The following is a 12,205-nucleotide window of genomic DNA, read 5'->3' as shown; positions in this document are numbered from 1 at the left end:
AAAAGATTGAGTGGTACACTGATATCTTAGTTAGTGCTGAATGAAGTACAACTACCATTTACCACTGCACTGCATTGAAGCATACAACAAGTTACACAAAGTATTTCCAAAAGAGAAATGGCGTCTACCTGGAAAAGAATCTACCTGGCTGCGACATGGCTAGCTGCTGCTGCAGCAATTTCTTCACACATTGGGGTTTTCACCTCCTACACAACATGTACAACAAGCATTTCTTTCTGCTAAAACCACAAACAATTAGGCACCACAGCTGCATTAGACATACTCCAGGCACCACAGATTTGTAGATGGGTTAAGCAACAAATTTCAGGCAGCGGGTATCGTTGTGTATGACTTGGCAGCGGCATGAACAGAACCGTGTCCCACACCGGGGGCATGTATAATTTGAAGAACTCCCACAGACGGAGCAGTAATGGCGTCGGGATGAAGTGCTCGGCGGACCCACAGCAGCCCTCAAATATGTTGGGACATGAGATGGCAAGGACTCCAGATTTGCCTGTAATAGTTCGTGAAAATCCTCTAAGTACCCTATACTTACAAAGGAATATGGCAAGAGATAAATTTTAACTACAGCTTTCCAAGCTACCATCAAACCCTTCTATCTACTCACCTCTTGTAGCACATCCATAAAAGATCTTACAGCCCTCTTCTCCAAAGCTTTTCCTTGCCTTGTCTTGCGTTTCATGTTCTTTGACTGCTTCTTTTGCATCAGAACTACACAAGGCCAAGTAAGAAATAAAAGAATATTAGCACTTGCATCGTAGTTTTAGGCATCAAAGTGGTCTGCAAGATGAGCAGGCTAATTGATTGCGCATGCGCAGTTCCAAAAGCTAGCAGCATGCACAACAGTTAAATAATTCTACACCGAAATGAAAAATCAGCACGGTGGTTGTAATGTTTTACAGGAAAAGTAAAACCATGATCCCCAGTAGCTAGATAAGCTATGAGAGGGGCCAATACTTCAGTCTACTCGCTTGTTCTTATCAAATGTATCAAAGGCACATGACTTCCAAGCAATCCAGCAAGGGTATTTATCTTCTGTAAAATCTATAATCTATAATAAATAAATAGGAGCAACCCACTAAGGGTATTTCTCTCAACATGCAAGCCATCCACCTCAGCAACCATCCTTGAGCAATCAGAGCCTGCCACATTATTATGTATTTCTACAATTTATCCCTTTAAACGAACTAGCAATTAATCATTTTTTAAGCTCTGCCAGCCTTTTTTTTTACTGAGACAGGCTTCAATTTCTGTCTGGTCTGCTGTACTTCCACTCTACTATGTCGGTTTAATTAATCTTCCTCTTTACTGTTCCTAATTCTGGCGTTGATGTCCCAGATTCCATGTGTCGCTTCCATCTGCACTTCCACTTCCCTTCATCATCTTCCCATTTAGTTTCTTCCCATTAATTAATTCACCCAACGGAAGACAACACTACCACTTCCATTTCTGGCATGGTTCATACAAAACATCACCGCCTGCTAGGTATTGATGCCTCCTCTTCTCCACAAATTCATTAAGAAACCAAAAGACAACACAATATATTGCTCTTCCCCACAAGACCCACGAGAAGCAATTGCACAGGAAATTGATGAAGAACATTGCCACAGACTTTCTCTTCTTTAGCCATTGTTTATTTTTCTCACTGCAGTGCCCACCTGACATAGGTTTCTACCCCACTTCCCTCGAGTGCCCGGCCGCTTCCTCCAGAACCTCCACCATGCGCTTTGGGAGGTCAAAACGAAGATGTGCCTCACCAGTTGAGCTCACTGGCTTAATCCAACATTAGCAGCATGTTTTCTCCTCCGCACTAATTACTTCCCTACACCTCCATGGTGGTTTTCCTCAATTGCTCAATCCCGAGCCTAGCTGCAACATGTCATCATTCAATGATATCCCCACAAATCCCTACTTGTTTTAGTTATGTTAGAATTTAAACTCTTAATCCTTCTTTCATCTTCTTTCTCATGCAGCTGCAACAGATGATGCCCATCTGTTTCGCAGTTACTTGAATACGCGTGCAGGTTAACTAGATGATGTGGCTACCAAATTCATTTGTATGATTTTCTTTCTGCTAAGATAGAGGTAAGTAGTACTGACTTTTTGGTCATGCAAATTGCTCCATCATATTAAATTTTTTTTTTTTTGAAGTTACCCATCATATTATTTTAGCAAGTACTAAGTTCCTATCTGGAGACATGAACAACTTGACGCCAGGTGATTACACTGTTTCCTTTATATTTATGCAAGTGTCCTTAAACTACTACCTTTTTCCTCAGGAATACATGCAACATGGTTGCATGCAGAAAGGTACGCATTTTTCAGATCTAACTGTAGTCATTCATCAAATTATGGTTTCCAAGAGAAAAAAATCATTCAACATTCTGATTCTAATAATTCTCCTCTACTTCAGTCTCCAAGAAATGTATGCATCAGTTGCTGCTAAAACATAGGGCATACATCGTCACATCAACAATTTCTTACACCAGAGTTCTATCTGTCAAGTTTCTGCTTTCTGATTTATGCAATATGAATTGTTGTTCATATATTGGCATATTCTCTTATCACTCCTATCAAATCAATATTGTTTCGTGTGTCCTCATCAATAAGTGGAGCATGTGTGTTTTTTCAGAACAGGTACAGGAAGCACTATACATACTTTCTTATCTTTGGTAGAAAAATATAGCTGTTTATAATTTCATAAATAAGCAGTATGCAATTCATTTACTGACTTGCAGATACATTAAACTAACACATATGTTCCTCAATGGAACCTAGTAATTGCATCAAAATGTTTCTGCTTTACTGCATATACCATTAATAGTTTTTTTTTGCCTGATATGCGATTAATAGTTGACGTTGCTATAAACTGAAACTCAATGTCCTCTACTGTAGGGATATTGTTTTTGTGGCTCATTCATGTAATTGTTTTTTTTAGATCGATTGCACACAAATATTCTACTTTTTCAAATATCCTTTGGTGGCAGATTTCCAAGAGAACTAATGAGCTTTCACAGATTTCGTCATGGTCCTGTTATGTGGTCGACTTGAGCTTCAGCAATCAGGATCAGGTAGTGATTGCTTCTCATGTATTAGAGGAATACATTATTTTTCTTAGTTCTTAGGAAGCAACATCACTGTTTTCCTGCTGTTCTTCATGCAATGTTCGTTTTTAAAATTCATGTAAGAAGAATGTTCTCAGTGTACCCATTGTGGTCCTACAACAATATAATAATCCAATTTGAGATCATTTTCACGAAATATACATACTTGATGAACTTATCACTAGATTTCCTTGAATTCGTTAAGTCCGGTGTTCCGCAGCAACTCGCAGGAAATCATCTAGTTTATACATGTGAATATGTCATCTCTGTTACTAGAAGCAACACAATAACCTAGGAATGAACACGTAGCCGTTTTGTGATTTTTGTAATGTTCATTTCTTCAGTTCTGAATTTGAAAAGTGCGTTTATGTACACAACGCATGTCAAGTTCCTTGAAACTTAAAAGAACCATGCAAAAGAATAGTTCATACGAAAACAATAAGAGAAGCAAAAGAACCGACCATGGTCCTCCTCATCAGTAGATCCATACTCATCATCGTTGAGATCCACCACCTCAGCCCCAGCATTATCACTCTCAAGAGCGTCAAGACGAGCTAATGCAGCCTGCATGACATTACAGATATGGAGACTTACAAATTAGGAAAAATAACTTAGTATCGGCTAAACTGACAATACGCACAGTAATTTGGAGGAACTAGTGATATTAATTCAATAGCAGAGAGCCAAAAAAAAAAAAAAAAAAGCTAGGGTTGGCGCCGTTTGATTTTGAAACCACCACATTGATCAGAAGTGGTTAGTTTCCCCTTGGTGCTAAAGCGGGGACGAACAAGGGAGGGAGGAATGGTTCTTACCTGAGCGCGGTTGTCGGAGCTGGAGAGGGCGGAAGCCATGCGCGAGGCCATCCGCCGCGTCCGCGAGCTGGTGCGACGGAAGGGCCCCGCATTCTCGTCTTCCCCGTCCATCTTGGATCTCCAGCGCGCGGCGACGGCGATCGGCGGCGGCGGCGCGGGAGAGGAAGAAGGGGGGACTTGGATTGAAGGATCGATTTGGGCCCTCATCCTCTCCTTTGGAAGCTCATATCGGTGGGCTGGCCCTCTGCTGGGCCTAGTTAATCATGTTGATTCGAATTTTTTTTCTTTTATTTTTCTAGTTGAACATGCATGGAATCCCCCCTCAAAAAAAATCTATCAAAGTTGCATAACTATGAAGGAAAAAATCCGTTCCACGGAAGTAGCAGGCAAAACAAGCGGGGCCAATATTCATCTTGTTCTGCTTTCATCACAATGATGCCTACATATTTTAGCAAGCTTCCTTGAAACAATGTTGAAGCCTGAAACAACCACATACAACAATGTCTACTGTCTTCATCTGATACTTCTCATTCAAGAATCATGGCACTACAAGATGAGTTCGCACATCATTCAAGAATTGTTGGGACATGGTTTTACCTTTAACGGTTCTCCTTTTCTTCGTGGTTATTTATGCATGACAGATTCTACCAGGGCATAATCTGAAAGTAAGAGAATTGCCAGGTATGAACATTGCAATTTATGTGGTGCTGAGGAACTCCTTCGCAGTTTCTGTGTATGTACCACCGTGATCAAACGTTAAAAAAAATAGCAATTCGTAGATTTTTTTTGCGAATATTCCGCCGATCTATTAATAATCATCAATAGCAGTACAAACAGAGCTAAAAATAATAAAAATTACAAGTAGGTCTTTAGACCACCTAGCGACGACTACAGACACTGACACGAGCCGAAGGTGCGCCGCCGTCCTCGCCCCTCCATCACCGGAGTCAGGCAAAGCTTGTCGTAGTAGAGCTTGTTGTAGTAGACAAACAAGAAATCGTCGTGCTAAGGCCCCAAAGAACTCGTAGCTTTATTAAACAGGAATAGAGTTTCCATCTGAATGGACAGCTCCGAAAACTTGGTTCAAAATCAAAACGACTAAAAGTTCTACTAGATAGAACATGTTTAGCACATACGTGTGCACATATATTTGCTTCTATCTTAAGTCTTAACGCTAGATATTTTAAAATCCTCAAAAGTTCTGAATAGCTCTTGAAGTTCCCTCAGAATATGAATTCTCGAGCTCTTGATCTGGTGCACTTCCTGCCATACCAACTCTAGCTCTCGACAGTCCACCCGGAGATGAATCTTTGCGATTTTGCTTCCTCAAGTCCTTTCCTGCATGCCAGCAATTCACTGATAAAAAGATCAATTACACCAGGTTGCAACCTGCATCCACCATCCAGCAGCGATAAAATGTCTCCATTCATTCCGCATGATGAATCCTGAACCTGCATCTCTCCTTGTAATATCCAGAGATCCGTCTGTGTGTTGATCATTACCCAACCAGTGGCGGCCTCTAAACTTGCTTCGGCGCAGCCATCTTCTCCTTATGAACCGGCAAATCCAAACAGTCCACATTAAAGTGACAACAATCGCTGACTCCTTAAGAGAAGAAAGAACCTTTTATGACATCCCCATCCCAAGAAATTGGGTGCAACCTTGGTGCTTTAAGGCCAAACTAGGACAAAGTTTCACCCCAGTACTCTTTAGCATGTTCAACAAATAATCAGAGCATGGAAGAGATCCTCATTTTCGTGGCCAAAAAACTTACACATGGCATTGTCCATAATATGGCGGTGCTTCAGAGTTGCATAGCAAGGCAGGATATTGTGTAAAACCCGCCACCAAAAGATACGACGCACTACCTGCAACTTCCATAGTTTTGGATATTATCATTATTATTATTATTACATAAAAATAAATAAAATTATGCAGTGAGGAAACCTACTGTAGATTCTTCAAAAAAATAGTTTTGGATAATGCAGCATTTCAGGATCCTTCGAGACCCCTCACCTTTGGCACTAGTTGCAACTTCCATGATATAGAGAAGCTCATTTGGCTTTCCTAATAGAGCATGGTCGACTAGTACTAGTTACGAGATGGTTGAGGCAACATAATTTATCTGCAATAATCTTTTTCTTGAAGATTTAGGACTGCAACAAAGAAGCTAATTGGGTGGATTTCATGTGTTTTTCTTCATCTCTTTTGCTAGCTCGATAATACAAGAAACTTCTGAAACTCCTACATGATACATTTCATGTGTTTTTCTTCATCTCTTTTGCTAGCTCGATAATATTCAACAGTTAAACTTCAATTCAGTTTCTTTCAGATAATAGCACCAGGGGGCTTGTTAGTGTTCTTTGGTCAAAAATATCAGTTCCTCCTTTTTTTTTTCCTGCTCAGAATTTGCAAAGACCATGTGACACTTGCAGTATGAAGAGAAAAGAAGAATTAATATAATATGCTCAGTGACAACACAAATGACTTGCAATCCCACACAAACCTGCAAATATACGAGGTGCGAGGATGATTTATTGTTATATTACATTGTGTCCCCTGAATCTAAATAGAAGGTCCAGATCTTCCCGGAAACTAGCACACAAACCTAGTGTAGGACTGATATCTTCTCGCTTTACACCACCTTCACGTCACACTTCGATCCCTCTACCAGGAAATTCTTCCAGAGGTCGGTGGGAAGAAATCTTTTATCGACCAAGTCACAGAAACACGACGGGGTGTCAGGTGGTAAGAAATCGAACATGATTAAACGAACTATAGCCTTAATAGTTAAGAAAACTGAGAGTCGTTGACATCAACCTATTTTAACTTTTCTCGCACCCATAACAGTGTCACCAAAAGCAACAGAGTCGAGCCTCAAAATTAGAACATAACAGTGAGGCCACCCGGAGTGACTCCCACCAATACACGCATACATTGGGAAGTTCAAATATAGATTTTGCATTTTTTTTTTCTCGCGGTTCTTCATTCAACAAACGGCAAACAAAAAGTCCTAACATTCTGCCCACTGTTGGCGGTCCATCAGGCACTAGCATTGTAATAATAATACTCCGTATCACATCTTCAACATGCAGTTTGCCTCACGCATCACAAACACCAGTCATGGGCTCACTCTCCTTGGTTTCATCTCCACCTTTGCTGTCATCTTCATCATCATCCACATCGGCATCCTTCATTTGATAATCCACCTTGAAGTCATAATCCGCATCCATGTCATTCAGCACGCTGAACTTGTTCCCCTTCCGTCGTTTCTTCTCTGCCTTTTTCTTGCGAGGATCGAGTATACCCTCGGCGGTGTACAGCTTGTCATGCTGCGTGTTACCACTAGTCGCCTTGCTTCCTTCACGGTCATTCACGTCACACATGGATTCGTCACGGTTGTCCTGGACAGGTTCACTATGTGTCGTGTCATCCTGTTGAATCCAAGACAAAACATTATCTAGCCGTAGAGTAATATGCAACTTTAATGTCATCTATGTTGTTCCAAATGCACGTTAACTTGAGATATCTAACACAAGGGCATATACCCTAGAAAATGTCTTTGAAAGACAGAAGGATATGCATCTGTATGATCACAATTACTCAGAACATAGCCAAGAAGTTGTAAGAAACTAAAGCATAGAATTCAATATCAAGAATATGTTGGCTCGAAAATCTACAGTATAATGACATAAATAAAGTACAATCACTACTATAGTTGTAAGAAATACCTCGAGCATCCCTTCATCAATCTCTGGTGGGGGATTAGATGGAATTTCAATATGACTGAAATCCTCCATGGATTTTAGACCACTAATAAATGAAGACTCAGCTTTGTAAATTTCATCAACATTAAATTCTCTTCCATCTTCTGAGATAATTACTGCATTGGCATCCTCCACAGCAGCCCTTTTAGGTGGCAACGTATAATAGGGTACTTTACCTAATAACAAATAGTGAGATGGCATGGAAATAATAACTAAGTAACAAACTAACAATATTGGTAAGGGTCAATTGTACCTTCATTCCAGTCGTGAAGCACTATTTTTGCAGCAGCCTCAACATCCACTATGCCACCCTTTTTTAATTTACCGCGGAGTGTAGCAAGTTTTTGAAGGAAATCATCAACTGAAGTAAAGCTTGGCATCTTGTACAAAGAGAGCAACTTCTCGTGTGGGCAAAGAGTCAGGATTTCCTTAACTGAAGAATAAAAATATATGGAAGAGTTATTGCATGATGCACTTCTAGGCTCAGAGCCACATGAAACTGGGATGAATAGAAGAGCTAGCTGGCTGGAATGTTGAAGAAACAAGATAGCACCTACCAGGAGTGATTACATCTTCCATTTTCTCAACTCTTTTGCAGTTGCGAAGGGCTACAGACACACCAGTGTTGGAAGATCTGAGCATCACTACACCAGGACAATCCACCAACTTCACCTTCTTGTCTAACTGAACTTCTTGCATTGATCTAGTAACTCCTGGGGTAGAACCAACATTGACGACACGGGACCTCTTCAAGCTGTTGATTAGGCTGCTCTTGCCAACATTAGGAAGGCCGACAATACCCACAGTGATTGCCAGCTTGAGCTGCAAGCAAACCAAAATAAAATAAAAAGGTATCTATCAAGCATGACATAAAACAGAACAAGAAATACAACTATACAGGTGTATATGAATGGTTACAAGACCACTGCGAAACTGGGAGCATCAAAGAAAAAGAAGCTAGATAACAAAGTAAAATAATCATAGGACACAGGTAATTATCAAAATATCAGGATGAGGTTGATTGAATCAATACAGTAAGAGAGTTGAAACAGCCAGATTAAACTATGTCCAAATAAAAAACTTGCGTGTCTTGTACATGAAAATAAATAAAAATATCATTAACAGTGTCTATGTTAAATCGCTAATACACCTTTCATGAAAATGGACAAAAAGGCAAAATAATACATGAAATGCTGTATATAAGATGCTTTTAAGAAATGATGCAATGTTCAATACTTATAGGCTTATAACTTGTGTAATAAGAAAACAAGAAATCCTAAAAACAACTAAGCAGTGAAACTCCTAATGGAAGCAACACAGGCAACGAAAGACAGAATCTAATAATCTATATACAACATCAAGATCAGTTACCTCATGACTCCTGGAATAATTTTTTAGTAGTTTAATCAGATTCTCAGCACCAAGACAATCACTGCTTTGTGGTACATTGCTTGTTTTATCAAGCTTTGATGATTTCCATCCCAGCTTGGTCCTCTGCTCTTGAGTATTGCACTTGAATGCAACAGTTGGCAATTCCTCCCTTAGATACGTAAGCCATTTCTCAACCGACTCCTTTGGGACAAGATCTGCAACCCACACAAGATTTACCTTCAGAAGCAGAAAGACAAGGAAAGATCACACCGGAAGTACTGAAAGTCAATCGAAAGTTGCGTCATACCTATCTTGTTGAGAAGCAGCACTATTCGTTTAGTTGGATCAGCCTTCCTGACCATCTTTTCCATGTCAACGCAACGAGTGCCCAGTGGGTCCCTTGCATCAATAACCTCGAGAATAACATCCGAAGCTTCAATAACTTTAACCAACTCCTTATAGAAGGCCCTCTCTGAATGATCTGCAGACACCTTCAACAGCGTTAGTGAATAATGCATATGCAAGCAGCAAGGCAATACAAATCAGCAATTGGAAAAGAAATTAACCGTTGGTCTTAGGCATTGCTAAAGAAGCAATATCCTTTGCTGCATCCTTCTCTGCAAACTCACTGCCCTGTGCAGAAGCAGCAGCTACAAGATCAGCAATATCTTCATCCTCAGGCAATCCAAGCTTTCTCTTCCTAGCCTGAAAGAAGGGCCACAGTATATTATCACTGTCCAACACGCTAAAAGAAAAAAGATATGGATGCGTATGAAAATAAAAGGAAACCTCAAGAGCATTGACTATCATAGCTAATTAAGGTGAATCGGGTATCCTGGTGCCCAGGAAATTACATTTTCCTAATGGAGCGAATGTGTGGTGCTATAAACAAACTTAATAATTATTATTATCATACCGATCTTTATACGGTAAATAGACATATACATCATATTTCAACTTCAACCTTGAGCCAACATCTCAGTTAGCCGATGATACAAAGGCAATGAATAACCTCATCGAAAGGAAGCTCATCTATCTAGGCAAAAGCATCTAAAACTATCTAAAGAAGAGTGAGTAAACGTTAGAGGCTGTGCACACAGAGATACAACAGTAGGAGGTGGATTCAGGCTATACATCAAATCAAATCAAACAATAAGAATAAAGTATAGCACACAAAGGAACCTGGACTGGACGGAACAGGGGCCCTACACTTACCCTCTCCTTGCGAGCCTCCTTCTTGAGCTCGAGCTCCTTGAGCGCCTGCGCGCGACGGACCTCGAGGGCCTTGAGCTCCTGCTCTTTGAAGGGCCACTCGTTGGGGATCCCGGGGTCCTTCTCGACCCTGCTCTTGTGGTTCTTGCCGTCCTTCCTGGCCTCCTTGCGCTTCTTGCGGTGGTGCTCCTTCACCTTGCGCAGCACCTTGTGCTTGGCCTTAAGCGTGACGCGCTTGCTCTTGCTCTTCTTGCTTTTCTTCACCATCTTGCGGTCTTGCCGTTGGCGCCGCCGGTGGTGATGGTGGAGGGAAGAAGAGAGGCGGCGATGGAGGGTGAAGGGTACCGGCCACACGGGTCTGGTTAGGGCATATGTATCTGGGTCGCCGCACAGCGACGGGATTCTATGGGCCAGCCCACTAGCGATAGAGGCTTTTTTCCAGTTTTTCGTGCCTTTGATCAGATCGTTGTATGCTTCGTGGTCGTGGTCTTCTCCGATTTTTCTTTTCATTTTCTTCTCCGGTTTTTATTTTTTCTGTTCGGTTTTCTTCTCCGATTCCATCTTTTTTTCTATACTTTATTTCTTCTAGTATGAACAATTTCAAAATCTGAGCAATTTTTTGAAATATAATTTTTTTTCGAATTTTAACATTTTTTTAATTTGAATGTTTTTTTTAATAGAACCATTTTAAATTTCAATATTTTCAAAAATCAAACATTTTCAAATCTGAACGATTTTCTTGTTTGAAAATTTTTAAAATCTGAATAATTTTCCAGTTTAAACATTTTTCGAATTTGAACTTTTCAAAACATAAACTGTTTTTAATTTGAACACGGGGCACCCCACTCCTTGTGCAAGACGCATACAACGAAAATACCTACAGCCCTCTTCGCAAGAGAGGATGTTGAAATCAGCATACACATCCTCGCCGGGTGTCGTGGGGAAGAGATCCAAGGATCGGCATTACTAGAAAATAGCCTATTATTTTCTCAAAAGGAAAATAGTAGTCTATTAGGGACGCACCTATTTTTGGTATCAACGGCGCACCATCCATGCGTCACTGCTACCACGTCATTGCTAATATTTACCAGTGGCGCACTACTGATGCACCATTGGTAAGGCCTATACCAGTGGAGCATTACTCAGCGCGCCACAATGAGCATTTTCGTGCGCCATAGCCGTTGTACGAAAATAAATAGTGAGTGTGCCACATGATTGGTTATTCATGCGTCACACCTAACAAAATAAAATTACAAAGCAGTTAACATTAAATTACTTAGAGGGCGGAAAAAATAATATTAAAACGCAAATTTACAGAAAACATCCTAAAAGGAAAAAAACAATCGGGTTCCTCAGAGGTATGCATCACCGCCGGAGGACCACCTCGCCGCTCGAGGCTTGCATCGCGGAGCTGACACCATCTGTTGCAGCATTGAGTTTGGGGGCGGTGAGTTGATGAAGGGAATATGCCCGAGAGGCGATAATAAAGTGGTTGTTATCTTATTCCATGATTATAATAGATGTTTATTTCTCATGCTACAATTGTATTAACTCGAAACATTAATACACTTGTGTTTAATAAACAAGCAAAGATTCCTAGTAAAGTGTCTCTTTTAATTAGCTCGTTGATTAACTGATGATCAAGATTTTCTAATCATGAATATTGGATATTGTTAATAACGGGGTCACGTTATTAGAAGAATAATGTGATAAACACACCCAAATAGGTATAACAATATGATCAAGTCATTAAGTTTACATTGCAATATCAAACATATACAAAGTAACTCTAATCCTTAGACCATGAGATTGTGTCAATCACTGATATCGGAATGGTGCTTTGATTCCATCAAACGCCACACCGTAACAGGATGACTATAAAGGTGTCGTTGGGTACTTGAAAAGTATTAGTTGAGGC

The 12,205-nt window shown here is 40.4% G+C and overlaps 2 protein-coding genes across 2 annotated transcripts; both read right to left on the bottom strand.

Moving 5' to 3' along the window:
* Nucleotides 1–37: 37 nt before the first annotated feature.
* On the bottom strand, nucleotides 38–4,141 carry LOC127300106 (SWR1 complex subunit 6). The gene is made up of 4 exons (XM_051330183.2): nucleotides 3,938–4,141; nucleotides 3,587–3,689; nucleotides 629–732; nucleotides 38–514 (listed from the first exon to the last, which is right to left on the bottom strand). The coding sequence occupies exons 1-4, from the start codon at nucleotides 4,046–4,048 to the stop codon at nucleotides 311–313; spliced, it is 522 nt and encodes a 173-aa protein (XP_051186143.1). The 5' UTR covers nucleotides 4,049–4,141; the 3' UTR covers nucleotides 38–310.
* A 2,605-nt stretch (nucleotides 4,142–6,746) lies between these two features.
* LOC127300104 (guanine nucleotide-binding protein-like NSN1) lies at nucleotides 6,747–10,646 on the bottom strand. The gene is made up of 8 exons (XM_051330181.2): nucleotides 10,291–10,646; nucleotides 9,642–9,780; nucleotides 9,383–9,556; nucleotides 9,076–9,290; nucleotides 8,262–8,526; nucleotides 7,958–8,137; nucleotides 7,669–7,880; nucleotides 6,747–7,371 (listed from the first exon to the last, which is right to left on the bottom strand). Exons 1-8 carry the CDS (start codon nucleotides 10,552–10,554, stop codon nucleotides 7,039–7,041), a joined length of 1,782 nt encoding a protein of 593 aa, XP_051186141.1. The 5' UTR covers nucleotides 10,555–10,646; the 3' UTR covers nucleotides 6,747–7,038.
* Nucleotides 10,647–12,205: the final 1,559 nt, after the last annotated feature.

The sequence above is a fragment of the Lolium perenne genome, chromosome 5 (assembly GCF_019359855.2).
Source record: "Lolium perenne isolate Kyuss_39 chromosome 5, Kyuss_2.0, whole genome shotgun sequence".
NCBI lineage: Eukaryota > Viridiplantae > Streptophyta > Magnoliopsida > Poales > Poaceae > Lolium > Lolium perenne.
This window is presented reverse-complemented; position numbering and strand designations above follow the sequence as displayed.